At 46.4% G+C, this 27,738-nt stretch overlaps 1 protein-coding gene across 2 annotated transcripts in view; it reads right to left on the bottom strand.

Moving 5' to 3' along the window:
• The window catches only part of PPARGC1B (PPARG coactivator 1 beta), a 203,063-nt gene that overhangs the window by 58,899 nt on the left and 116,426 nt on the right, over positions 1-27,738 (bottom strand). For both annotated transcript variants that reach the window (XM_069651407.1, XM_069651408.1), the window contains exon 3: positions 15,780-15,995. In XM_069651407.1, coding sequence (XP_069507508.1) covers positions 15,780-15,995 — 216 coding nt within the window. The remainder of the gene's footprint in view (positions 1-15,779; positions 15,996-27,738) is intronic.

Here is a 27,738-nt window from a genome sequence, read left to right as displayed (position 1 = left end):
CATCGCCGAACACTGTGTTTAAGTCATATGATCAAAGTGTGTCGAGGTGTCAGTGTAATGTATATGGTCGCAATAGGATTGGATTACGGTTCCCTAATATGTGCCGATTATTTAGAAGTAAAGCATACCCCTTTGCACTTTAGTGAAACGTCTGCCTGTGCGTGGCCCTGGGTGTGTGTGACATCTAGGCCTGGATCGCAGCAGGCATTTATACATATGTGCGTGGAGGCAGCTTGATGGCAAATGTTGGGCATAATTGGTGCCAGCTAATTGGGGTGTGTTGAACGCAGTCTTTATTTACCCATGCAAGCCTTCATCCCACCATGCTGGCTGGTGCCTCCTTCTGTGCGTTAACTCGGGCAGCAGGCCATAACCGCCCATTAAAGCCCTCAGATTGCATCATTACTCTATAGTTAAAGTTATATCAGTGAGAAGTTGCCCCGAGGATTGCCGAGGCAGGAGTAGAGTGCACATTTGGAAGTCTTCCCTCTGTAAGAAGTGGCATGGCCCGGGGCCCGCTGGACTATTTACTATTCTGTTTTCCATAGCGTAAGAGTGAGGCAGCTGAAAAGCTGACTGCTACCTCATTGAGGTACACTGGGCTCTTGCAAATAATTCGTTTTATAGGTAAGTTGCATCTCAGAAGAAGGGGGAACAAGTAAGCTGAAGCGTCTCAAACTAAAGCATAATATTGTTGGGAGACGCACACAAAGTCTAGCAGCACTCTCTCTCGCTGTAGTGTCTATGTAGTTGGTGAGATGATTTTGGAAATAGCTCTTTCCTAGTGAAAAGAACCAGAGGGAACACATGAAATTGAATAGGGATTAATCACCAGTTGTGGAGAAGTAATTCTCTTCCAAAGACTGAAGAAAGCCCAACTTCAATAGAAAATCCAATATGTTATTAGGAACATCTGGCGCTAATGCATATCAAAATTGTATGCAGCGAAGTTTCTCGTGTGTTATTGAAATTACACAAGTACACTGGGCGACAACTAACAGTTTGGTATCCACTGGCTGTATAAGATTGGTATCCAGTCATATTATCGGTGTTCAAAACACCAAATTAAAAAACAGAGAAGAAAATAGGGATTCTGGATTAGTCCGTAAGAACCGTCCCATTAAAGCTTGGGGATATAACTGTATTATCAAAGGATGGGACTGGGTGTGGGGGGGGGGGGCTTTAGGAGGCAGAAAGGGGGTGAAGTGTGCTCCCCCACCCCCAAAAAAGGTATTGGCTAGTCAGTCAGTATACATATAATTTATATTCTATTATGGAAACAAATTCTTTAAGCAAGACGAAACCGACCTTTTTTTTAACTGTATTTAAACTCTACAATGATCGATCCACTAGATGGCGCTCCTAGACAAGATAGTAGCGAAACAAAATTAAAAAAAATATATGGGCATTTATTTTATGTCGAGATTAGAGGTCGGTGAAAAAGCTTATCGTTATTTTTGGGAGCAAAATATAATTTTTGTTGTTTAACTGAAAAAGGTATTTTTGCAGCAATATAAAGACCTTTACTCCATTTGCTTTCACCTTGGTTTTCTTTACATATTCTTGAAAAATTCAAGTGTAGTCAGAGTAGCGAACTGATGTGCATTTTGTTCAGTAAGGAGGTTGTGAGTGTGACTCGTGGCAGGGGTCTTTAATGTAAGTGCTTTGTGTGGGGCTGTGAGGACGTTTGGGAGTGTCCAGCAAGTAATATCCAAGGAGAGCAGAAGGTTTAAGTTACTTACCTGCAAACATTGCTCTCCAGCATGGGGTCTGCATGGATTCACATGCTCATGGATTCACATGCTCATGGATTCACATGCTCATGGATTCACATGCTCATGAATATTCCCTGTCGTCAGGCTGGGAATCCTCAGTAAAAGAAAAAAAAGTTTCACTTTAAACTGGAGTTTGTCACCGTCGCAGACAGATCTGGTGGTGTTGTCAGTGAAGATCCTCACCACCTTGCCTTTCAGAAACAACTTTAGGGCCCAGAACACCGCCAGTAGCTCCAGGGTGTTGATATGCAGATCCTCCTCTGGCAGCCACAGGCCTCTGGCCGGTGTGCGCTCCCCAACCTTCCTGGGAGGGATCTGTGGTGACTGTTTCCTGGTATGGGGTTTTTGAAATCCCGTTCCTTGGGTGGTGTGGGAGCAGACCCCCCCCACCACTCCACCGCCCGTCGGAACTCCTCGTTGAGAGGGATCTTGTCCGTGAAAATTGCGGACACCTGTATCCAATGGGCATCCAGGAATTCTTGTAGGGGTCGCATCTGCAGTCTGCAGAGGAGGACGAGGTAGATGCAGGACGACATCATGCACAGCAATGACTTGATGGGCCGCACCATGGCCGTTGTGCACCCTTCCTTGAATGGCTGCAAGCCTCTCTTCTGAGGGAGATGCCAGGCAAGACACTGTGTTGAGTCTGGCACCTAGGAAAAGCGTGTTCTACAATGGCGTTAAGCAGGACTTTGGATAGTTGATCGGAGAATCCCAGATCGGTCAATAGTCAGACGGTCACCTTCGTGTGCTCATTGGCCAGCTCCCACAAGTGGGCGTGATCAGCCAGTCGTCCAGGTACGGGTATACGTATATGCCCTGTAGACAGATGTGCCGCCACTAGTGTCAGGTACTTTGTGAATACCCTTGGAGCCGACATCAAGCCGAGGGCCTTGAACTGGTAGTGCTGGCCCTGCTCCACGAAACAGACATTTCCGATGTTTCTTGTGAATGAGGACGTGGAAATATGCGTCCTCCAGGTTCAACGACGTTAAAGTCTTTTTTCCAGTTGGCCGAGCACATGCTGCAACGTGACCATCCTGAATTTCTGGGACTATGTATTTGTTCAGAAGACGCAGGTCCAGGATGGGACTTCAGCCCCCAGTATTCATTCTGACCCGAAAGTATCTGGAAAAAACTCAGAAGCCCCGGAGCCATTCTATCGCCCCTTATCGTAGCATTGCTCGTACCACTTCCAGCAGTGGAGGGATGTGATGTTCCTGCCGGGGAACCAGTGCAATACGAGCACACCTGCATTGGAACTCCAAGGTGTGCCCCTGGGTGAGAGCATCCAGCACCCATCTGTCAGTGGTGATCTTTCTCCACTTGCTGACAATCCTAGTCAGCCGCCCTCCCGTGTGGGTGCATGAATGGGGGCCTGACGTCTTGGCCGGTTCACTGTGTCATCAGTGTCATCGGTGCTCTGGCTCCTACGCACATGTACAGAAACCAGGAAGCACACTGCCTGGCTACTGTTCTTACTACTCGGGAGCCAGAGACTTTCTGGAAGTGGCAGAGGAGTCTGTGAGAATCAAAGCTGCGTATAGGTAAGATTTGTTTTTAATGTATTATGTGTGAATGAGTGAGTATGGAAGCGCGTGTTAATGAGTGAATTAATGTTGTGTGTCAATGTGAATGCACATGTGTGAATGTGCTGGGGAGTGGGAGAGGGCGCATTAACCGAGCATTTTTGACACGTCATCTATGATAAACTAAGAATGATAGGTTTCATTACTTGGTCAGGCTGGTATTTTGAAGTAGCCAGTCTAGTCCTTTCCAACTATGGCATTCCTTCTTTATTCTGGGCATTTATGATAAAGCAAGCATGTTAAGTGTTGTTACATGGCTAGACCGGCTATTTCTTACTGTGGCATGGCATTTTTGGCCTGGGCACTGAGGATAAAGCAAACATAAGTGAGGTACATGTCTAGACTGGACTACATTGTGCAGGCAGTTCGGCCTGTTTTCTTATAGTGCCATGCAATTTTTAAAGACAAAGTCAATAGGAGTACGTTCTTTTGTGGGATACTGCCATACATTGGCAGAGTCAGTGTGGACATGTTTTCTTAGATTATCAATGCTGGCACGCGTGCAAAGCAAACATGAGTTACCTTTTATATAATCCTGGCATATATTGGTGCATCCAGGATGGAAATATGTGGGCACAGCCAGTGTGAAAATGTTTTTAAACTGGCATATATTGTGGGCGAAGGCATCATGACAATGCATTGAGAAATGTTCCTATGCCCTGTTGATTACTGACATAGATGGCATTTGTGGACTGGAGTTACGCTACAAAACCAATTGCAAAACTGTTTGACTTTTGACCAAGTTTTTCACTGAAAGTGTGCAGTACAATGCACCATTTTAACCCAATATTACAATACATATATATATATTTTCAGGGGTGGGGCCCCCATCCCCTGAACCCTCCTTGGTTGGTTCGCGGTCCCTTGCTACAACTGGTCGCTGTGGCATATTTGTGGAAAATATTTACACCCCCCTCCAATTAAACAATTCACCAGCTGCCACTGCCTGCTGTCTTTTCAGAGTCAATGGTCGGACAGAGCAGTCCAGTTGTTAATGAGGTTCTAGGAAAATATAAAATTGCTTTGCATTCCATTACAAAGCAGACCTCTTTGGCAGTGTTGGTGGAATCCTGGTGCCCTGTCCTCGCAGACAGGGGAACGACATTGCCTGCCCAATGAGGTTCTTTTAGAGGCTGTGTTGGTTCCTGCAAGTTTAAATGTTGAGCCCAGCCATTAGCTTTAGAAGCTGTGGCAGCAATTTTGAAATTTTGCAAAAAGAGGGCTATTCATCAGCTTACTCCGACCACTGCCCATCTTCCTGTGGTTTATTATGAAATTGAGGGGAGTGTCGGGTCCAGGCACTTTTTTAATTAAGCTGGCACTGAAATGGGTGAAGTAGTTGGGAACCAATGCACTCCGAGGAGGTCAAAAGATCCATCCCACATGAAGAACCTGTTGAGATAACCAGGGTGTGCGGCCATATGTGAAGAGCAATGGTGGTGCGTGCCATACACAAGGGTCTTAGATGGGGCTTTCCAGATTAGTGAGCAGGCAGCCCACTCCAAGACAGACCTCAGCATGGGGTCACTTTTCAGGAATACCATTCTCATACTCAGGACGGTCCATAACAGACTAAAGAGGGCGGCGTGTTGGTAAAATGGTTGTACACCACATGTAGCTTCCTGAGTGGAGTGACAAACAAGTGCCTGAAGCCCTATGGAATGGGACGTGAACTTCCATTTTTTCACTTGGGGGTTAGGGCTAGGTACCAGGGTCACAAGGGCACAAGGCTGGCTTGTTCATTACTTTGTTGGTTGTGTTAAATGGCCAAATATCCATGTTAAAATGGGCACACATTTGTCCTGCTCAAAAATTAGATGTGTTTGTTTTTTAAGTGTTTATGTCAAATGTTTGTGAAATAATGTTTATGCCATATGTAAATAAAAAACATCCTTTCAATGTTTCCAAAGTCAGCAACGTGTCCGCGGTGGCTAGTGGGTTTTCTTTTCTTAATCCCGTCCCCCACCGGTCTATGGGTTAAATTGGCCTGTGCCAACACACAAAGTTCCTTGATTCTTCTGTTGCAGTGGTTGGTGTTTGAGAACCTAGCCATGTGAAGAAGTAGCAGGTGAATGCCTTGCTGATGGGATACTGCAGTATGTGTGACCTGTGCACCAGAGTCTTCAGCTACATATATAAAATGCTTAGGTATGTTTCTGTACTTAGCTGATGCAATTCATCAGTGTTAGGTTGCCCTCTGCTGTCCAAATGCCAAGTGCACCCACTTCAACAACCGCTATCATTTGAACAAGCAGAAAGCACAGTTCTATGCGGTCACCTTCACCTTCCACTATCACAAACATTTAGAATAATCTCAAGTTACTTATTTCCAGCCCCACTCCTTGTCACACAGGGAACAGTGGTTCCAGTGTCAATGAACAGTTAATTACTGGCTTAACATTGCAGTCTCCAAAGAGCAAACCGCTGTAGACCGAATGCCTCCTCACAAGCTAAAACTGAAAGTAGGGGTTGTAATTATGCTGCTATGCAATCTTATGGCATCACAGAGACTCTGCAATGGAACAAGGTTGACAACTACGCGTCTACAACGACATCATAAAGGTCTGTGTAATCGGTGGAACTGCGATAATGTTCTTATACCGCGCATACCTCTCATTCCATTGGATACAAATATGCCTTTTAAATTCACAAGGAGACAGTAACCTATAGGCTTAGCCTTTTCAATGAACATTTATAAGTCACAGGGACCTACACCCCCTTTCCTGGAAGTGGTCAGTGGTCATTCCGATATTTAAGAAGGGGGTTAGACATGACCCTATGAATTACCGACCGATATTCACCTTTAAGATATGATAGAATGGCGTAGGTTACGCCGGGAAGAGCTAGTTTTGTTTTGAATGTTTCACTCTATCTTTTGTTGTTTAGAAGTGGGAGTTTCGATTGGCAGGTGTAGTGGAATGTGCATTCCAATTGGCATCCAATGATGTAGGTTTTGGAAAGTATTGTTTTTCAGTTTGTCTGCAAAAATCGTCTAAATCACACCCATCCAATTGGGCCAGTTCTATGTGCAATAAACTTGGACAGCATAAATGCAAGTCCAACTCTACATAAACTAGTCATTTGCAATAATGTGCAGAGGCCATAGTATTTAACTCTGCAATCGTTGCCTGGACTTTAATTTGCTAGCAATGCCTTTAATGGCCAAAATATAGATAAGAAGGGCACGTTATGAGGCAGGTGTGTGACCTTAAGTTGCAAACGTTAAACAGAACTTAGATGGTCAGTGTTCACAAAACAGGAAAATACCAATTGTGTTGGAATGTTTATCTACACTAAGAGAGCACTCCATCACATAAGCAGAACAAAGAGTGTAGTCTAGCGCCAGTGCGCCCACTTTCGGCTCAGCTTTTTCGCTCTTGGATATTTTGTCGCAGCGTTTTTGGCACACTTTTTTTGGTTCAGGGCCACGATCGGCACTGGTAACTTTAGGCGTGATGAAATTAATTAAGTGGGTAGGATGACAAAAGCTGTAATGAGTATACTGCATTTTCCATGCGTGCACTGTATGCCTCACCTCTATTGTTCAATCTTTCCATTGAGCCAAAACTGGTGCCCACAGGCAGTCGTGTAACAAGTGGGAGGTGGAGGGGTGTGGCGACTTGCCCCTGAGTGGCCCTTTTAGAGCCAGACTGGGACATTTGGCAGTGGGCGAGGTGGTGAACAGTAAGGTGTCCCACTGGCAGAAAAATGAGGGTGCTGAGCACGATGTTCCTGCTCGGCATCCTCATTGGCCTGGCACACAGCATTACAATGGGAGCCAATAGACATTGATCAGAGGGAGGGGGCACCATTAGCAGGGACTTTTGTCTCTTAAGAAATGTGAATGGGGCAATCAGAAGTGAGAAAGGTTCATAATGCTGCATGCTTCATGAAATAATGACTGTGGCTTTAAAACCCAAAGGGAATTTGTTAGGCTCACATTAATCTGCATGATGCTATTGTCACTTTGCATGCAGGATGGGGAGAATAAAACTAAAGCCATACTCTTATTGCTCAAAGTATTTCTATGACAATGTATATAGTGTATAGTTTTAGTTTAGTTAATTATGAAAGGCTGGTTTATTATGTAATGTGGTTTGCTCCCAAGGCATTGCTATAAATAAAGTATTATTTAAGCACATGAATTGCAAAGCAAAACTATATCAATTAAACCTGGGAAGATGTGTTATTTTGCTTAAATTGTCCACATCCCTGTTTCACCATTCAACCCAAGTGTGTGATCCTGGGAAAATCATTGGGCCTCATTAGGACCCAGGCGGACTTCGCGGTGCTAAATGCACCGCGAAGCATGGCGGAAAGCCGCCGATAGCGCCATGGGGGTTGGCGGATTTACCGCCCCATTCCGACCTCGGCGGAGCGGTAAATCCCCAATCCCCATTCTGCCCTTCCCCATTCCCATTTTTGCCCCATAGGGTATAATGGGAGTGGGGAAGGAGTTAATTACGCCACCGTAAAATACGGTGGCGTAATTAACAACGAGGTCCCGTAGCGCCATGGTTTTCTCCGGCTGGTAAAACCAGGCGGAGAAAACCTCCATGGCGCTACGGGAACTCGTAGTATGGCGGAGAGGTACGCCATGCACTACGCTGGCGTAATACCCTCTCCGCCAGGGTCCTAATGAGGCCCATTGTGTCTTATCTGCAGCTCTGTACGTGATTCACTTCATAGCTCATGTTAATATATCATGCTATTCTAAAAAATTAAAAAATAAAAAGCCTAATGACTATAGAGTTGCTCCGTATATAACAGCAAAGTTATTTGCCACTTGGCTTACTTATGGCAAGGCATTCTAAAGTCTCGTCCATGGTGCCTCCACGCATCGAAGACTGGCAATACTCCTTGCAATGCTTTTCTCTGTGAAGTCACTTCTGTTGGTGCAATCCATATGCACATTTGGAGGTTTGCATGTAGTTTGCCATGCAGAGCCTGAACAGAGCTCTACGAGATTCTTTTCCTGCATCAGTAATGGCCCTGCCGTTTCATTTGGGTTCTTATGTGTTAAAATGTCACCTGCCACTAAGGTTATTACATTTTTTTATATGGGGGCGAATGAGACCATATGCTATTGCACGCACTGCATTTGGGGGGAATAGGACTTTTTTCGTGGCTCACCTCCCACTCTTGCAATGCTGGATGCTCCCATGCCCACAGTGCCCTGCGCCCAGCTGGCCGCGGCAAACAGGCCCTGCTGTGCCAAAAGGTGAACAACGCCAAACGGGCCGTGCCGAAACATCTAGCAGAGAAGAAGCTGCGCCCAAACACCCTGGTCCATTTAGGGCAGTGTGCCCTCTTTCAGTGCAAGTGTATGGGTGCCATGCCTTGGTCGCAGTTACCCCCTTGGCATGGTCAACAAGGTGCAGGGGAGCTATCGGACCCATAAAATCCTGAACACAAATGTGGCATTTAGGGTGATGGCATGTTTAAGGAATGCACAGTAGGCTCCATTCACGTCAGCTGAATACTCCACTCACGCACAGGCTGGTGTGTCATGCAGGACATGCCAACACGTGTGAATGGAGTGTCGATTTCAGTTAAAAGTGAATTGAGTGTCTAGTTATTGAGTTACGTGCAGGGCTTTAAGTTGGCTGGGGCCAGGCCCCGGCAGGCTCCGAAATCTCGTTTTGAGGCGGGGCCCTGGCAGGGCTCACTAAACTCCCCTGCCAGCCCCAGCCACTACATGACAAGAATTTTTTTCTAAAACCTGAAGCTCTCACTCGTGTGCGAGAGCTTCAGGCTTCAGAAACAAATGACCTTGAAGCAAGAGATGCCCGTGGGCCGGCACCACCATTATGGAGAGAAACGTGAGGCCGCTGGAAGCAGAGGCCTTGTTTTCTAAATCCTGAAGCTCACGCACATTCGCGGGATTGTCAGTCTTTAGGAAAAAGGCCTCCGTTTCGAGGGGCCTCACTCTTTCAGCCTTACTGGTAAAGCTGCCACTCCCCAGCGCCACCATTAAGGCTGAAAGGGCAAGTCTCTGTCCCCTGCCAGGCAAGCCTATAGAAAAAAATGCAGAGATCAGCACCCTCTCCCCTTTGGGGAGAGGGTGCTGATCTCTGCAAAAGGCTGCCTGGCAGGGGTGCCAGTAGCCCTTTGAGCCAGTGATCGTCAAGGGAGTCAAGGGAGCAGGCGACCCCCGTTAGGCCACGCCCCGTTGACGAGCCCCGGCTCATTTAGCAGTGCTACTTAAGGCACTGTTTCCGTGTATGTTCCTTAAAAATACTATCACCAGGACACTACTACAGCAGGGAATTTAATGGGATTTTTTTCTTTTCCTTAATCTCAATATCACGCGAAAAACAGCTTCACTATTGAAGGCACTGAATTTTTCAGCCAGGAATTGGCTTTCATTAAGGTAATCGCAACAAACGTAGCCATGGCGACCACGAAAACAATGTCCACTCAGCAGCGACTTTTGTTTCCTAATGGCAGCACTTTCACCTTAAGCGATCACCCCCTCTCCACAGGACGGGCACTTTCGTTACATCTGGAAAGAACAGCACGACTCTTTGCAGCCTCGCAGTAGATGCAATGCGAGGAGTCGATGCTGCCGGTAAAATATAAACTGCCCTCAGTTTACATAATAGATTCAGAAAGCAAACGGGAGAAAAGGGTACGATTAGGGACTGGCTAGCACTTATCGGGGACTCTGGAAGCCTTGGCAGGTCCATGGATCAATAGTAGTTTCTGGATCACTATCAGGACTCTGCCCGGCTAGCCCAGGCCCACTTAAAGCGCTATGTGTAGCTCTATGCAGGTGCCAGTTATTATGGGAAGTCTATTTCTTAAGAATGCGTTCACATTTTGTGTGTGAAATCTTAGCCTCATGTACATTAAACCTCAGCGTTTGAAAAAGCACAGATCAAAGGTGGAGTGCGGTGCAGGAGGGGGATCCAAAAAGCGAACAGCCATGTTCATATACTTCAACCATGTCCAGAAGAAGAGGACCCCGGTACACGTTAGGTCAGATACAACCTCCAGGCACGTTGTGCTATCTGCAATGTGGAATACTGAGGAGTGCACAATGCCCCAGCAGTCATGAGGGTCCTACGGTGGATCAATGCGATTATTGCGAAAATAAAATTTCGAATCCCAAAAAAAGATGGTTTCCTTTCTTTTACCCAATCTGCCTTCTCATTTGCACGGGGGGGCAAGCTGTTGCTCCCAGGGTTGGGCGCGAGAGAACTGCTTCCTGGTGTATGCTCTGCGCGGCTTCATGAGGAGTCTGGTGGACCCTGCAAACAGAAGCGAGTAGGAATGTGCAGCTGTGCAGAGAGTGGCGGTGCCTGAAGGTGGGTGCTGGAGTGCTGTGGGCCACATTGGTCTATAGCTTATCAGGCAGGTGTCAGTGGGCAGCCAGGTCCTGCAGAGTGGCGGAAGTGAAGGTGTGCACGTGGTTTCCTTGTGTGGTCCACAGGACGGTTTCTGCATCCAAGTGCTTGCTTCAGGAAATAGGTTGGTACTACTGCAGTGCAAAGTGTCAGGGGAACTGCAGTAAGTAGATTGATAGGAGGCAAGTTGCCACTTCCTTGCTAGTCCAGTACACTGTAGGCAAAATTTGCCACTGAGCTCAATAAGTCTAGTGTTAAGCTGGCACAGCCCGGTTAGGCCATGGCGGGTACAGGAGGTAGGTATTGGCCACAGTACAGACCTCGGTTCCTTGGATCCTGGAACACTTCTCAGCAGCGTCTAGGCCGGAGCGCAGAGGAGAGCTGCGGCACACAGGAGCCGTGGAAAAAGACAGAATGGAAGGCTTATGAAGTGCAGTAAAGCGCCCGCTAGGAAGCTAGACCAAAAGTCCAATGGGAAAGATGCCAAAATGTAGCCTATTCTGGAAGGTCCTATGCGCATGTTTTTTATAACACAATCTCAATCAGTGAGGTCTGGAAAAGATCCAGGGCTACGCTAATATCAGGACTGTTCAGGACTCAGGGCTAGCTAGCCTTTTGATTGTAAGCCCTGAGCTACTATCCGGGGCTACAACCAAAAGACCCGGGGCTGTAGCCCCCGCAGCCCCCAACACTGCTTCTGCTCCTAGGTTAAGCAAGCAAGCTTGCAGATCCATTTCTATCGCAGAGGAGCAATGCATGTGCAGGGGTCAGGATGTGTTGCTGCACTTTAACCTTTTGGCTATAGCTGGTGGATATCCTGGTGAGCTTGGGGGTCAGTGATTAAGGGCGGAAAAAGAGGCGAATAGGTACTGCTGAAAATAGGCAGAGAAGGACTATGGTGGAGGCTGGGCTGGCTCGTGACTGCATTTTATTTGTTTATATCGCGAAGCTGGCACGTAGCCAGCAGAGCACTTTATAGAGTTCAGAAGAAGCCAGAGGCTAGCATCAAGCTAGCATTTTTAACAGTAATGCAGTACTGTGGGCGATTTTCAGTGTTTCAATCCTGGCGGAAGAAGTGATAAAAGAGCCAGGTCTTCACGATTTTGCAGAACTGCATGATGGAAGGGGCAGTACGAGCCTCCAGGTGGAGTGAGTTCCGGAGGTATGGGGCATAGCAGGAGAAGGACTGCATTCTGGTCCTTTTAATCATGGGTAAGCGCGGACTCTAACCTTTTGATGGTCGAGCTACGGGAGGGGAGGGAACCTCCTGAGATAGAGAGTTTGGCTCGCATGTAAAATGGGGTTCGGTTGGAGAACGCTTTGTATGGGATGCATGCGGTTTTAAATAGAATCCGTGTGGGAAGGGAGAGCTAGTGTAGGTCACGCAGGACGGGGGTGATTTGGTTGAATCTGCGGGCACCTACGATAAGACGGGCTGCGCCGTCGTGGGCAGCTTTGAGGGGAGCCAGCAACTTGGCTGGGAGCCCAGCAAGGAGGACGTTACCTTCGGCAATGCGTGAGATGAACAGTGCGTGGACTACTGTATGGAAGCTAGCGAGGGGGTGAAAGGTTTGATTTTACTAAGTATGGAGATTTGGAGCCAGGCGGTTTTGGCTTTCTTAGCCAAATGTTTTTGGAGGGAGAGACCCTATCGACAATGAAGCCTAGGGATTTGGTTGAGTCGGTCAGCTTGGGGGTGAATCTGTCTAGGTTCATGCTGTCGAGCCAGTGTTGGAAGATCTGTTGTTTGGAGAGGGGCCGATAAGGACAAACTCCGTTTTGGTGGTGTTGAGTTTTAGGTAGACGGATGGCATCTAGGTCTGCATGGGAGATGAGAGGTGTCTTGAGGACCAGTAACCTTAAGGTACAGCTGCGTGTCGTCATTCCACTTGTGGATGGAGATGATGGAGTTATTAAGAGGTTTTCCAGGGGCTCCATATAAAAGGTTGAAGATAACGGGTGAGAGAATGGAGCTATGCAGCACGCCGCAAAATACCGGTAGGCATTTGGACCTGAACTGTCCTTTTGGGCGGTTCGGAATCTGTTGGCAAGGTATGAGGAGAACCAGTCAAGGACTTTTCCTGTGAGGCCTATTGTGGTGGTGAGGATTGAGATGAGCGTGGGGTGGCCAATCGTGTCGAAAGCTGTTGAAAGATCGAGGAGGATGAGGAGGCGGAGTCACCTCTGTCCGTAAGATGATGTGCGTCAGCTATCACCTCCATTGTGGCAGTTTCCGTACTACACTTGGGGTGCAACCCTGATTGGTAGTCACAGAGGAGGCAGAGTTGGTCGATTTTGGCCAGTAATTGATTGGCTATGGCCTTTTCGATTAGTTTCCCTATGAAAGGGACGCTTGTGATGGGTCTGTAGTTTGATAGGTCGTCAGGCTCGAGTGATTGCTTTTTCAAGAGGGGCAAACCAGCCCTTTTTTCTTTTTGAGAGTCCGGGAAGGAGTCTTTAGCGAGAGTGGCATTGACGATATTAAGGAGTGTGTGGAGAGCGCTTTGGGTTTGAGGGATGCAAGGGTGTCAGAGAGGTCCTTAATGGCGAGAGGGGTGAAGTATGACTAAGGGTTCAGAGTGGCTCCTTCGAGGCATTTGCAGAGTTGATAAAGTCCCTGATTTTGGCAAGTTTGTCTAGGAAGTAGCTGTTATATTGCTTTTCTCCTGCAAAGCCGGCACATCAGGGTCTGGGGTAGGCCTGGCTCAGTGTCTGACAATGTTGAAGAGGGTTTTGCTCATGTTAGGGGCACCCTCAATTGCGGTGCCACAATAAGCAGATTTGTTGTGGCGCATGGGTGTTAATCAGGTCAGTGGTGACAAGAGAGAAGGCTTCAAGGAGGTCCGAAGCATGTCCGGTGGAGGGGACGGTGGCCAGAGCTGGCTCAAGGAGGTCCACAGGGAAGGGTTTAAAGGAGTGGCGGGTGATCTCAGGGCATTTAGCCTGTCCCTCATGGGGTTGTTCGTAGTGTTGCAGGGTCAGAGGGATTGCCAGGTGGTATGACCAATCCAGTGGGATGGCGTCAGCACAAGACAGGAGAGCCGGTGGGGTGAAGATGAGGTTCAGCATGTGCCTTCCTATGTGGGTTGTCGAGAGGGTGATTTGTTAGAGGTTGCACGAGTTGGATAGTGCGTAGACTGGGTCGCATAGGTGTTTAGAAGGAAGTTTAAGTCCCAGAGGAGGATGTTGGGGCCGGGAGGGCATGATGTGAGGGTGTTGATGTGGGAGATTGTGGGGATAGGATGCAGACGGAGGAGATGCATGGTGAGGTCTATTGGAGGATTTGAGAGGCAGTGTGCTTGACCATGGGCCCTGCCAGGCCCTAGCAGGCACAAGCAGGCAGTGTCCTTGTCCTTGTACGTCTTTAGCCAAGGACACCCACCACTGAGAACGCCTAGGTGAGACCGAGGCTATAGAAGGGGAGCTTAGGGGGCATATGCTGGAAGGTCTGCTTAAGCAGGGGAAAGAATGGCAAAACCAGATGCTTAACAGTGATTGACAGGTTGGAGGAGGCCTAATCGCATTGCCCCAGCTACAAAGAAGGAGGCTGGAAGTCCTGCTCGAGTAGGAAAAAGAGCGGGACAAAGAGCTGCAAAACCAGAAGCTTACCAGAGATTGAGAATGGCAGGCGGGAGGCGGTCTAAACCCTTTGCCCTGTGGCCCAAAAAATGTCTCCCTGTAAAGATATTTTTGGGGCACATCCATAATAATGAGAACTAAAAGACTGCATAGAGACTAGGACTTTCAGGTGCACGCCACTGCCATGGTGATTGGTTCTTAGATGCCTGGCAGGTATTTTTCTCTGCTCGTTGTGTTCGCTTTCTATTGTGTCTATTCTCCTAGTAAAGGTCGATCACTGCATTAAGCAGTGCATGTTGGTTAAAGGTTTTCATGCTTCGTAGGTCTGCTGCTTTCCCAGAAGTCTTGCTGGATGTGTTTTCTGAATGGGCTGCCATTGGTGAACCTGGGTGGGTTGGTTTATGTGAAGGGGAAAGTGCAGGTTCCTTGTTGCGATTGGATGCCAATTCCCTTCCTAAACGGTGTTCGTTTCTTTGCCACGCTTCCCCACTTTCCTGCTTTGTTTTGAGGACGTGTGTTGTGCTTGGATCGGATGCTGGAATGAAGAACACTGTGTTGGTTGTGTGAAGGTTGTGAGTGTTCTCTGGCTGGCACTGGAAGTGAGTTAGGATGAGCATGACGAGTGTTGCTTTGGATATATCTCTGTTCCGCTATAAGAAGGCAAACAATGACTCGCCTTATATACTATTGACTGTGGCAGGCTTCTTTGCTCAGGAGGGTACACCTTACATAGGTATTGGAAGCAGAGGAATGATGTGTCTTCCAGAGCAGGTGGCCTTATTCCCAAAGTGGTTTTCAACAAAAACTTAAAAGTACACCCTGCCCCCCCAAAAGGGAAACCACGGACACTGCAAAAAGACCGCTCAGGTGAGCTTGTGCGGTACCTGCGTCTGAAGGTGGGCTAGCACACAAGCAAATCTGGAGGGTTGACTAGAAACAGGTGCCAATGGGAGGGCTGTAGTAGCCCCATGGCATACCCAGGACTGGCACCAACAGGCAACCTGCTCTACACAGCATCACTGGCCTGTTGGAAAGCCTTCCGCCCCCCTACGGAAGTCCACATCTAACCCTCACTCTTATTCGGCATTACGATAGGTCAATGTCCTGCCAAGTCAACAACAGGCCTTGGCCTCCCTGGATAGATCCAATCCAGACACCCGTCTCCAGACTAAAACCCTCACATAAATAGCAAGAGTAATTTTGTCCACCCCAAAGGATTATGGGTGCTAGCACAGCAAAGCAGATCATAGCACCCCAGAATCCTTTAGCACAAACGGTCAGAGAACTGCTCCTGAAACCACATCTGTTGAAATAAAACATGAGAGCAAGATTTCTGCATTTTCTTTTAAAATAGCATGACTACTATGAATTAAGGTTAAAGCCTTAAATGTAAAAAATTCAGACCTTTGTCGGCTATCATACCCATGCAGCCGGCTAGTCAGGGTTCGCATCCATTGCCACTTTAAACAGTAGGAAGTGGTTCTTACTATAGGCAGCTCATCATCATCATCATCAGCCTCGGAGGGCGGTGGCGACGCCGCCACAGCCGCGTAGGAGGCGAGATTGGGCGGGGAGGTCGGCCGGGCGAGAAAGCCACCGTCGCTTGTTGTTTTGAAGGTGCACAGGCCCAGATCGTCCTCTTGCAAGTCATCCAGCGTTTGGGTGAGGGCAGCCAGCAGTGCCTCATTTTCACTGTCTATGATCTGCAAGAAAGAAAAGATGGCAGTGAGGGTACGGCAGCAGCGGCAGGCAGAGGCTAGCAAAGGTAAACTTTACAGATTGATTTTTAGCTCCTGGCTCAGAAGCGGCAGCTGCACGTCCTCTACGAGTAGCACAGAGAAAGCCTGCTTTTCTAACCCCCCCCCCCCCAACCAAAGCAAACCACTTGTGATATGATATCTTCACTTCATAATTACTGGATCGCAAGAGCTATTCATGCATGTTTTGTCTCTCAAAGCATAGGATGTGATGGCAGGTACTGACCACTATGTTTTTCGGCTTTACACATTGGGCCTCATTACACGGTAGGCGGTAAACCATGGCGCTATTAGCGCCATGGTTCATGCCGGTAATTTACCGGTACCGCCTTGGAGGAAAGGGGAATTACCGCCCTATTCCAAGGTTGGCGGGGCGGTAATTCCCCCTTCCCCCATTGCCATTCCCCATTCCCATTTTTGCCCCATAGGGCATAATGGGAATGGGGAAGGCGCTAATTACGGCACGGCAAATTGCGGGACCGTAATTAGCTCCCTGGGTCCCTTTGCGGGTTGGTTTTTAACGCCTGCAAAAAGCAGGCGTTAAATACCCCAACCCGCAAAGGGACCTCATAGTAAGGTGGTAAGGATTTACCGGTACCGGTAAAATACCGGTAATTACACCGCCTACCGTGTAATGAGGCCCATTGTATTGCTCTCTTGTGACAGACAGGATATCCATCTTTATCCCGCCTGAGATGCAAGTACTTTATCCAAACAGGGCAGAGAGAGTTTCAATGACAATCTGAAGAGCTTTCCTTAAGATATTGTGCTCAACCTCGCGACTATTGAAAGTCACACTCTCACGAGATCACCAAGGAAGATCCACATATGCTTTGCTTTTAGCATCACTAGTTCAAGGCCCAAGAGCTATGAATTGAAGCAAGGTGCTATTTCTAATCAGACGCTTTTCTTGATTTGTTAATCATCAAATCTTCCACTGTGACTTGTGAGACCTCGCTATTCCGAAGAGCGACTGATAATAACACCCTGCTTCAATTCAACGGATTTCAATAACTTTCACCCGCTGAGTCTAAGAAACAACCTTCCGGTAAGCAAGTTCCTGCGAGTGAGAAGGATCTGTAGCTCCAACGAAGAGTTTGAGAAGCATAACACAGAGCTTGGTACCAGATTAACACAAAGGGGATACCCATCAAAAGTAGTCTGAAACGAGCCAAGCACACAGCCAAGGCCAACTGTTTAATCCCCTGTGATAAGTCCACATTAGAAGAGAAAATGACATGCATCACAACCTTCAGCCCTATAAGTAACAACTTGCGGAGAACCATCCTGAAGAACTGGAAAATGATACACACGGAAAACTTTACACCAGTCAAGCCAAGATTTGAATACAAAAAGCAGAGGAACTTAAAAGACATCCTGGTAGACACGTACAATGATCCAAAGAAAAACATCACTGAGCAAGAGACACAGGGCCTCATTAGGAGATTTGCAGTAAAAACACAGTCATTACCGGCATGGTGGTACTGGGGCATCCGTGTACCCTCGACGCCGCAAATAGCGGCCGATTACGAGAGCGCATGTACGCGCGAACCCCCATGCCGGTAATGGCTGCACTGCCATGTCATTAAAGACCCCCCAACCGCCCGATAGCGGCATCCCGAAACCCGCTAATATCGCCTCCGCCCAGGAGCAACACCCAAATAACAGACCCGGAAATACCATCATGTTAATACCGGGTCCGTAATACCGGACCCGGAAGTAACGTCATCGCACCGGAACAGGAAATGCGCTGGCGGCCATCTTAAAAACACAATCCATTGGAATCCTCTGAACACAGCACTGGTACTGAGTCGAGAGCAGCCCAAATGAACTGAGGATGTCGAAAGCTACCACGAAATCCACCCCCTGCCTGAGCAAGAAGAGGTTCTCTGATGTTGAACTAAACATGTTGGCCTCGCAACATACCTAAGTCACCCAGCCCAACTGCGCAAAAAATAAATCTGGGAGGAGGTTGCGGGGAAGGTCACTGCAGTTGGCACACCAGCCGCACTGTGAAGGATGTGAAGAAAAGGTGGTACGACCTACTTCTCTGCATCTTAAACATCCTGTCGGCCAACCGCAGGGAGGGCCTGGCAACAGGTGGCGGGGACCACTCTCCCATAAAACTGACAAGGTGGGAGGAGATATGTAGCAGCACCATTAGCATCATGAGTGGATCCAGGAAGTCGGGCACAACAATGTGTGATCATCTTGCTGGAGTCACATACCATATGCACATTGATAGAGTGGTATATCTTACGATTGACAATCTGGATAGGAAAGCTGTGGAGTTTCACTTATCCTGTGCTCTTCATAATGGAAGCAACATTTATTTTTTCTCCAAAGTGTCTAGAAACAGATCACCTATATACTAACCCCAGTCGCAAGAATTGTTTTGTGAAGAACCACTGCATTTGCAGAGTTTTTGCAATTGCTGTATATGTACTTTGAGTATTGTTTTATGTTGATTGGTTAAGCTGTTCACGAGGCGCTGAATGTACAGAACAAATACAACTTATTTTAAGGAAAAAAAATGAGTGACATGGGCCTGGTAGGCTTCACTCTCTCTCTTGAGGTGGAAGCCTAAGTAGAAGCCGACAGATGTGTAATTCAGAAACTGTGAGCAGTTGTGCTCTTTATATAGTAAGGGAGGGTTCCCAGCCTCCTATAGACTTCTATTTAGTGGTCTAGTTACTTTATCTGGTTATTTCAGAAGCATCCTTGAAAATGCAGGGAAGGCAGAGGGCGCATCCGAACGGATTCTGCTATAGACTGCAAGGCGGTGAAGGCGGTCGACCAACAGGGAGAAGACTTGACCAGGAAGCATGCGCTGCACAACACTACATCGTGCCACAAAATGTGCACTTGCCGCTTGCCAGCGGCGAGTCACTCTTGGCGAGCAAGAAAAGGTGTGCTATAGCTCAACCAGCAGATGGCAAGCTAGAAGAACGGGCTTCCACATCATCGTATGGCGAGGGTTCCAAGGACAGAGTTTAAGCTGAATAGACTTTCTAAACAGTGGCAAATGAACAGAAATGATACAAACCAGTCCAAATTACTGCCTTTGGGAGATGTGTAAAGGTTTCCGGAATAGTCCTAGATTCTTACGAACCGTGGAGAGCAGCAAAAACACTAATACAAGCCAGTTGATTTGATTTGAGCAGGAGCCCCTGAAGCTGATGTTGGGGGTGAAGGGCGGGTATGTTCACTGGCTAGTGTTCAAACCATCTTTTACCATGTTTGGGAACAAACTCCTCAAACAAGTTCAAATCAGTTTTCCTGGCTCGCCAGCAATCAAGAGCTCCACAGCTCAGCCTTGTTCAGAGTGCAAGGGTATTTTGGGATCCACTAGAATTGGACTGGCAAAGAAGGTCCTGGGTACAGGAGGTACAAGAGGCCCCTAAAGACAGGGGCAGGGCGTTCCCGGTTGATGATAGGCTAACCGCTTCGCTGTTTAGTTTTGGTGGGTTCCAAGGCCCATACACAGAATCTAGTGATCCAGTTGCCTCGACTTGCGTCATCCACAATCCTGCTCACCCCCGGAATCTGTGCGCCAGTTTCCTTCCCTGGTCTGGCGCCACTAGCTCCCCTTGACGACTCTACGGCTGAGTTTCCTGCAGCTTCATCTTTCCCGAGTGTTGCCTGTCCCTCGCCAGCCACCGGGGACTATGGCGTCGCTCTGCCCCTCACAGGTCCACGCAGCTTTCGCTCTACGCCTGCAGTGCCAGGGGGCTGCTGCGACTCGTGCACATGCCATCATAAAGGGCAGGCAGTTGACGTGGCAACCGTGGTCGCGGGGAGATGTAGTACGCCATTGTGATACGGGTACAAACGGTCACAATGGGCTGACTGCTAACATGGCAACAGTCGCGGCCCCAGAGTAACAATGCACGCTCTGTTAAAATGTCAGGAGCAAGTGACAACTAAACACAAATCTTAATTGCCAATATGGGCGTCTTCGGTAACGTATATCATTTGCTGGAGGGAAACCTCCAAATATCCAATCAAAGAGTACCCAATCCCTCAACACACTTGTTCCAATCCCGCCCAACTCACAGTTGTACTATTTTTGCTACACCTCGACCTCGGCCCATGGAGACAAGACGAGGACCCCTCAGACGCGTTTTTTTTGTTCCATTAGATGCAGTTTACACGATTCGCCACCAGAGGTCAACAGTTAGCCATCATCCTGCAAGACACACACTGCAGAATTGGGTTACATTTCATAACTCTGATCGGGGTAACCGGCGCCAAGCAGACAAGGTTGCAAAAGTGCAGTGGAATAAAGGCGACGGTGGTCGCGTGACATTGGTGCCTGGCCAACAACTACAATTTAGTTTGCAAGTCATGTAGAGGCACTGGATCACCCCCGTACAGCAACCAGCTTCAAAACCAGTGCTAGTTGACCCGAATAGGATACCTACCGAGAAATATTCCTAAAACCGCCTCGTCCGAGACGTGCATGCACACTTATACACCATTGATGATCACAGGTCAAAGCAAAAGAGCTGCTGGCTGCAAGGTTTTGAATTAATCGGAACCTCTTTCCTAGAGCAATGCTAGGAGGTTAAGATTAATTCTAAACCTTCCAGCCATCACCTCTTTGTTTTTGCTTTGCCACCCCGAGTGGGACGGGTATGCCCAGACGAGTGTCCCATGCTTGCTGGGCCAAGAGACCCAAGCTACTCCTCACTGATGAGGTCCAACAAGGCGAAACATGTTTGGGGATGCTTGTGGTCTCGTTCCGAAGGGATGTGACCTAGCAGTTTGGGCTGGACTGCCCCTTTTGGGGTGGGGCTAAGCCTGATTTGCATATGGTCTTTCCCTTTCTGTATTGGCTTGGCAGTCGGCTGGTCTGGGGTGGGGAGTGGGGGGTTGCCCAGAGCAATGCCAGAGGTTAAGATTAATTGAAAGCCTTCCAGCCATCACCTCTTTTGTTTTGCTGTCGTCACCCTGAGTGGGAGGTGTATGCCCAGACGTGGGTCCCTTGCCTGCTGTGCTTAGAGACCCAAGCTACCCCTCACAGACGATGCCCAATAAGCATGAAACATGACTGGGGATGCTTGTGGTCTCGTGCAGAAGGGATGTGACCTGGCAGTGTGGGCTGGAATGCCCCTTTTGGGGAGTCGGACCTAGCCTGATTTGCATATGGTCTTTCCCCTTCTGTAATGGCTTGGCAGGTGAAGAATGATGGCCTGGAGGGTTGCCAGAGCAATGCCAGGGGTTAAGATTCATTCCAAACATTCCAGCCATTGCCTCTTTGATTTTTCTTGATCACAGGTCAAGGCATTAGGAAGAGAGACAATTAAAAAATCAGGAATTTAAATGTAAATAGAGGGGGATCTGAAATGCATCTCTTTTAACCAATACAGGGAGGTCCAGGGTTACTTGTGCTGAGGGGATAGTAGGCGTTGAGGAAAGGCAGGATAAACCTAGAGACTGAGGGTCTAATTCTGAGGTGCATGTAAAAATAGGAATGTGTTCTTCCATGACTGAGTAACACTTTCCTTAACAGCACCATATTATGTTACAGTGTTAACGTGGTGGTCTGGCATCAGAGTCTTGACTTTTGCATGTGCCTGATTTACAGCTTGACAACAGCCCTAGCAACCATGAGGAATGCAGGGCAAGCACTGTGAAGGTATTCTCTTTCCAAAAGCCCTGATTTGGCAAGTTAATATACACGACATATGTGGTGCCGTTAAACTCTTTTCCCCCTTTACAAAATAGCATTTTGTAGATGCCAATCCCTGAGATTCGTACACAACATTGCATCAGATGTCAGACCCATTATAACATCTCCTCCTCCACAATCATTTCATAAACAAAATAAAACAAAAAAATAAAATAAAAAACATGTTCATGCAAACAGAAATAATAAATGTAACCATACTAATTTATCTGCTCCAGGAGGAACAGTATATATGATGAACTATGAACGTATAAAAAAAGGGATATGAAACCGGAAACACTGGAATCCTTGGTTGGATAATAATGTCACCATCATGCAGATATGCTCCACCAGGTTCAATAGTATATACGAAATCTTGCTTGTAGTTTCTCACAATCCTTCTAGATCTAGAAGGCGCATATTCATTTCCCATCACTTCTTCAGAATACTTTTGCTTTAAATCAACATCAGTTGTAGGTGTAATATTGTATTCATCATCCCTCTGGAATATAGGATTATCCATAGTCTTTTCTCCCGTAGCTTCTTGGTTTATTACATGTCTCATTATTTCTCCTTTACTTGCAAATACCACAACGTCACAAGACCATCTCTTCCATCATCTAAAATTACTGATTTATCTGAACATCCAGTTATCCTCTGTCGAGAGCGAAATCTTGATTCTCCCTTCATTACTTTCTTGGGTTCTCTAACTCTAACCCAGTCTCCTCTCTTAAACCTGCTATCCATTATATGTTTTTGCTTGTCATAGTAGTTCTTGTACTCATTTTGTTTTTTCTTTACTCTCCTTACTATTTCTTCCAAATCAATTTTTTTATTCTTCTTTGATATAAGCCAAGCTGGTCTAAGCCTGTTGGTGGCAATCCTTCCTCTCATGAGAGTAAATGGTTCTTCTTCTGTCACCAAATGTGGAGTTACTCTATATGCATTAAGTGCTTCTTTGAGTGTATCCTTCCATGGAAATGTATTGGCAATGGCTAATTGAAGGACCCCTTTTATGAATCGGTTCATCCTCTCAACCAAACCGTTTCCCATGGGATGGTATAACGCTGTGGTACTATGCTTAATGGCTCGCTCTTTTAGGAAATTTTTAACATCCCAAGATAAGAACTGGACTCCATTAGCTGATATAAGCTCTTGGGGTTCACCCTCTCTAATGAATACCTCTTCAAGAAACTTCACAACTTTCATAGCTGTCACAGATTCTTCTATCACTCCACATTCCAGCCATTTGGATATATACTCCACCAATACTATGAAAAATACTCTTTGGGGTCCAAGCACCTCATAGGGACCAGTTATATCAATAGCTAATTTAGTTCAGACTGAGCTAGGTACTTCCACGGGTTGTAACGGTGTGTTCCGTATAGTTTTTCCCTTATCGCTTACTGCACATGCAGTACATTCCTTGACAATTGCTTCTAACTCACTCCACATACTTGGCCACATGTATGCTTCTCTGACTTTCCTCTTCGTTAGACTCCTTCCCACATGGCCCTCATGTGCAATTTCCATAATTTTGTCTCTCAACACTCTTGGTGGAACTATCTGATCACCTCGGTAGATACACGTGTTGTCACATGACATTTCATCTTTTATCTTCTCCCACGATCTGATGCTTGTCTCCACTTCCTTCCAATCACTTCCGATGGCCATGCTCAGATATTTTTGTTCAGTATCCTCCTTCATAACCTTGATACAATCTTCCTTCGAAAAGCTGGGATGTATGTGCGCTATGATGCACTCCGCACCTTGATCTTCCGTCAATTCCTCAGCATTATCATATCCATCAACTTCAGTGTCATAAGGCAATCGAGAGACACAATCAGCTACCACATTTGATACACCTGGAGTGTATTTCACTTTGATGTTATACTGCATGATGATCTAAGTCCATCTCCTCATACGAGAAGACGTCAAATGCAGGTTTTTTTTAATTCAATACATGTATGAGTGGCTTGTGGTCTGTTTTAAGATCTATGGGAATATCCCAAATGAGGCTCTTGAAGTGTTCTAAAATCCCTTTTACCCCCAATGCCTCCCTCTCAATGGTTGAATAATTTTTCTCTGCTCCCTTTAATGTTCTGGAGGCAAACGCAATAGGCACCATTGATCCATCCTGTATTTGTTCTAAAACACCTCCCAATCCAATGTCGCTGGCGTCATCCGATATCATGGTCTTTGCACTTGGGTGAAACATTTTAAGAGTGGGTGCTTTATTTATCAAGGACTTAATGATATTAAATAATCTCTTGCATTCATCCGACCAAACAAATCTTGTGCCCTTGGACATTAAGCTTCTCATGTGCTCTGTCTTATCTGCGTAATGGTCCACAAATTTGGAGTAGTATTCCATAAGACCCAAAAAACTTTGAAGTTGGTCTTTATTAGTTGGATCAGGAATTTTAAGGTTAGTATCCACCAGTGTTTCCTTAGGTGTTATGCCTTCAGCATTAATGAAATGACCAAGGTAAGTTATCTAATTTTTCTTTATCTTGCATTTCTCAATCTTGAGTGCGAGGCCCTTTTGTTGGATAACTTGCAGCACACCGAGTAGTTTTGAGTTCTGGTCGTCTTCAGACATAGCAGATATCAATATGTCATCTTGAAAATAATGTACCTCATTTAAACCATTAAATAAGAAATGCATCAGTCTCTGAAAAACAGCGGCTGCTGACGCCAGCCCAAAAGGCTTTCTCTTATACCTAAAAGCACCTAATGGAGTGATAAATGATGTAAGCTGTCCAGACTCTTCATCTAGCAATACCTGATGATATGCAGAAGACAGGTCTAATGTTGTAAAGAACTTTGCTGGCTTCATTGTGGTGAGCATTTCCCCAATATTTGGTAAGGGATGGCGATCCACCCACATGTTGTTCAGGTCTCTCAAATCGACGCACATTCTGATCGAACCATCTGGTTTCTACACAATGACAATTGGAGAAAGCCATTCAGAGCTCTTAATAGGTTCTATAATGTCTTGTTTGCACAATTTCTCCAATTCATTTTGTTAAGTTTCTCTAGTGCCCATCGATATGTTTCTCACTTTGTGGGCAACTGGCTTTGCTCCCTTCTTTAGTATAATACGGTGCTTAAATCCTTTCAGAATGCCAATATTATCACTGAACACTTTGGGGAAACTCTTGGCTAAGTTTTCTGAGGAGTTGCAGCTTTTGTCTGTAATACTTAAAATCGGTATATTTTCGCCAGGATGTATCCTGATTCTCAAAGAAGCCTGTTCCCACCAACCAACAATGGAATATCCTTTCTCTGCCACATACAATTTACAGTAAGTTTTTCTTCCCTCAAAGTTTATGTGTACCCATGTGTACCCTACAATGTTAAGAGGTGACTTGCCGTAACCCGTCGCTCTCACTCTGGCCACTTGCAAATCCTCCTTCTTCCCTTTCAATAGATTTAAGAAAGTTTCCATGTCCACCATAGTGTACAGCGACCCGGTGTCCACCATAACTTGTAAGGTTATACCATTTATAGACATGGGTACCCAAGGCCCGACATTGTTCTCACCTTGGTTGCATGCTAGAATCTGCATTTCCTCTTCAAATCCATTGGTGATTGCTAGCAAGCTACTTGGGCCACCCAACTCTTCCAACGCCTTTATACTGGTCATGTTTCCTCTACCTAGATGACCAGAATTCCTCTGCGTATTGTTCATATAGCGGGAATTAAATCTGCCTCTCCCTCTGTTGCTCCGGCAGACTTTCCCAAAATGTCCCAAAAGACCACATCTGTAGCATTCTGCAGAGAATGCAGTACATTCTTTTCCCACTTTTGTATGTCTATACCAGCCACACTTGAAGCATCTCCCTTGCAATCTATTCTGTGCCGCTCTGTCTAGTTTCGGTATCATCCCAAAATCTGACTTTACTATCTTCTTCACCATGGCAATAAGAGCCTCTTCCTCGGTTTTGTGGCTATCATCAGAGGCATCCTGAACAGATCGCACTTCATTACATTCTGTCTTGCTCTGGATTTCTTTCATACACTTTTCACCCAGTTCCACTGACCTAGCAATCTCGAGAGCCTGTTCAAGCGTTGGATCTTTCGCCTGCCATAGGCGCTGCTGAATACAGGAGTCTGCTACGTGTAAAACAAGTTGATCTCTTAAATATTCCTCTGCTATGCCTGTGAAGTTGCGTAAGGAAATAAGACCTCTCAAAGCGGCCACATAGTCATCAACACTTTCACCTCTCAATTGTCTCCTGGAAAAGAACCTGTAACGTTCAAGGACAACGTTTGTTTTATTGCCAAAATGTTTGTTCAGTTTGAGTAACGCAGTATCATACTTCCTGGCACTGCTTGCTGAGTCTCCTGACCCTTCTTCAGCATTGGTTAGCTCAGGTAATATCTGGAAAATCCTCAGTGCCTCTGCTCCTACACAATTTAGCAACGTGGCCTCCTTCAAATCATCACTAAAATTTGCCCCAATTGCCATCAAGTAAACTTGGAAGCTGTCTTGCCATTGCTCCCAAGTACACACTGGATTTCCAGGGTGCACCAAAAATGGAATTGGAGCTGCAATGTTCTGCAGTTTGTAACAGGGAGTCTATTACATATGTTTATTGACACTTGTGTAACTCGTGGCTTCCTGGTCCGCTCTGTTATTTCTTTACATGGTGCTTTCCTTCACAATTGAAGTGGAGATGCGACCCTGTTTGGACAGTTCATTGAACAATTGTTTACTTCCTTGTATGTCTACTGTTTACAATTTGCAGCAAAACACACTCAAAATTTCTGGTTGGAATTCTCTTGTACGTTCAACTATGCACGCTTGAGGTTGTTGCTTCTTATTATTATTATTTATTTTTCTGATGGCCCTTTATTCTTTAAATGTAATTTCGTCTTTAATGTGAATAATTCTCCTGTGTGCTCAATTTGAGAGTCTGTTCGTGTACAGTGCTTTCGTATCGCTCGTGTGTTTGAGTTCAAACAATACGTGCCTAACAACATGCTTCTGTATGATCAGAGCACTTGAAACATCTCTGGGAGGCCGTAGTCATGGTAACCCCACTTTGTTTCAAAAATGGTGGCATGTAGACGACGTTTCAGAAGGTGCTTTACTCTTAACTTCTCATAAGATGCAGGACATCCTTATTCAATGTCACGCATTTGACGTCGCTCGGTGCATTACTCCAAAGTTGTGTCCGTTGGTCCTCTCACCTAGCGCCAGGCTCGGAAAATGCTCAATGCAGTATTATATCTCAAACCAAGTTTCACAAACTATGTCTTCCACCAGAGGCGCTAGGTGTCATCTCACCTGGAAATCTGATCTGTCCTCTCACTTCCGTACGTTGATGCACACGTGAATTTCAATGGCACATCAATATTGCCTCTGCCGCGTCTCTCATAAACTGGCAATTCTCCTTAATGGCTGGGGACTTCTCACGTAGGTACTCATCGTCGCCATTTGAAGTATATCAAAATGAATTCATTAGGCGTACGATGTAACAGACATACGTTTATTTGTAGAGAAGTCCCGAGGAGGACCAACATCAATGGCGGTTCATCTTCGTGTATGATTCCAGACCAAAGATTCTAGAAACGCACTCGAGCCATGGCGCCAATCCCTGAGATTTGCACACAACATTGCATCAGATGTTAGACACATTATAACAAGGGTCCAATTCTGAGGTGCATGTAAAAATAGGAATGTGTTCTTCCATGACTGAGTAACACTTTCCTTAACAGCACCATATTATGTTACAGTGTTAACGTGGTGGTCTGGCCTCAGAGCCTTGACTTTTGCGTGTGGCTGATTTACAGCTTGACAACAGCCCTAGCAACCATGAGGAATGCAGGGCAAGCACTGTGAAGGGATTCTCTTTCCAAAAGCCCTGGTTTGGCAAGTTAATATACACGACATATGTGGTGTCGTTAAACTCTTTTCCCCCTTTACAAAATAGCATTTTGTAGATGTGAGCACCACTTTAATCCCGCTAGTTAATTTGCCCTGCCACATAGTATTTAGAGCATATTTGA

Source organism: Ambystoma mexicanum, chromosome 3p, assembly GCF_040938575.1.
Source record: "Ambystoma mexicanum isolate Mex_15411 chromosome 3p, UKY_AmexF1_1, whole genome shotgun sequence".
NCBI classification, from domain to species: domain Eukaryota; kingdom Metazoa; phylum Chordata; class Amphibia; order Caudata; family Ambystomatidae; genus Ambystoma; species Ambystoma mexicanum.
This window is presented reverse-complemented; position numbering and strand designations above follow the sequence as displayed.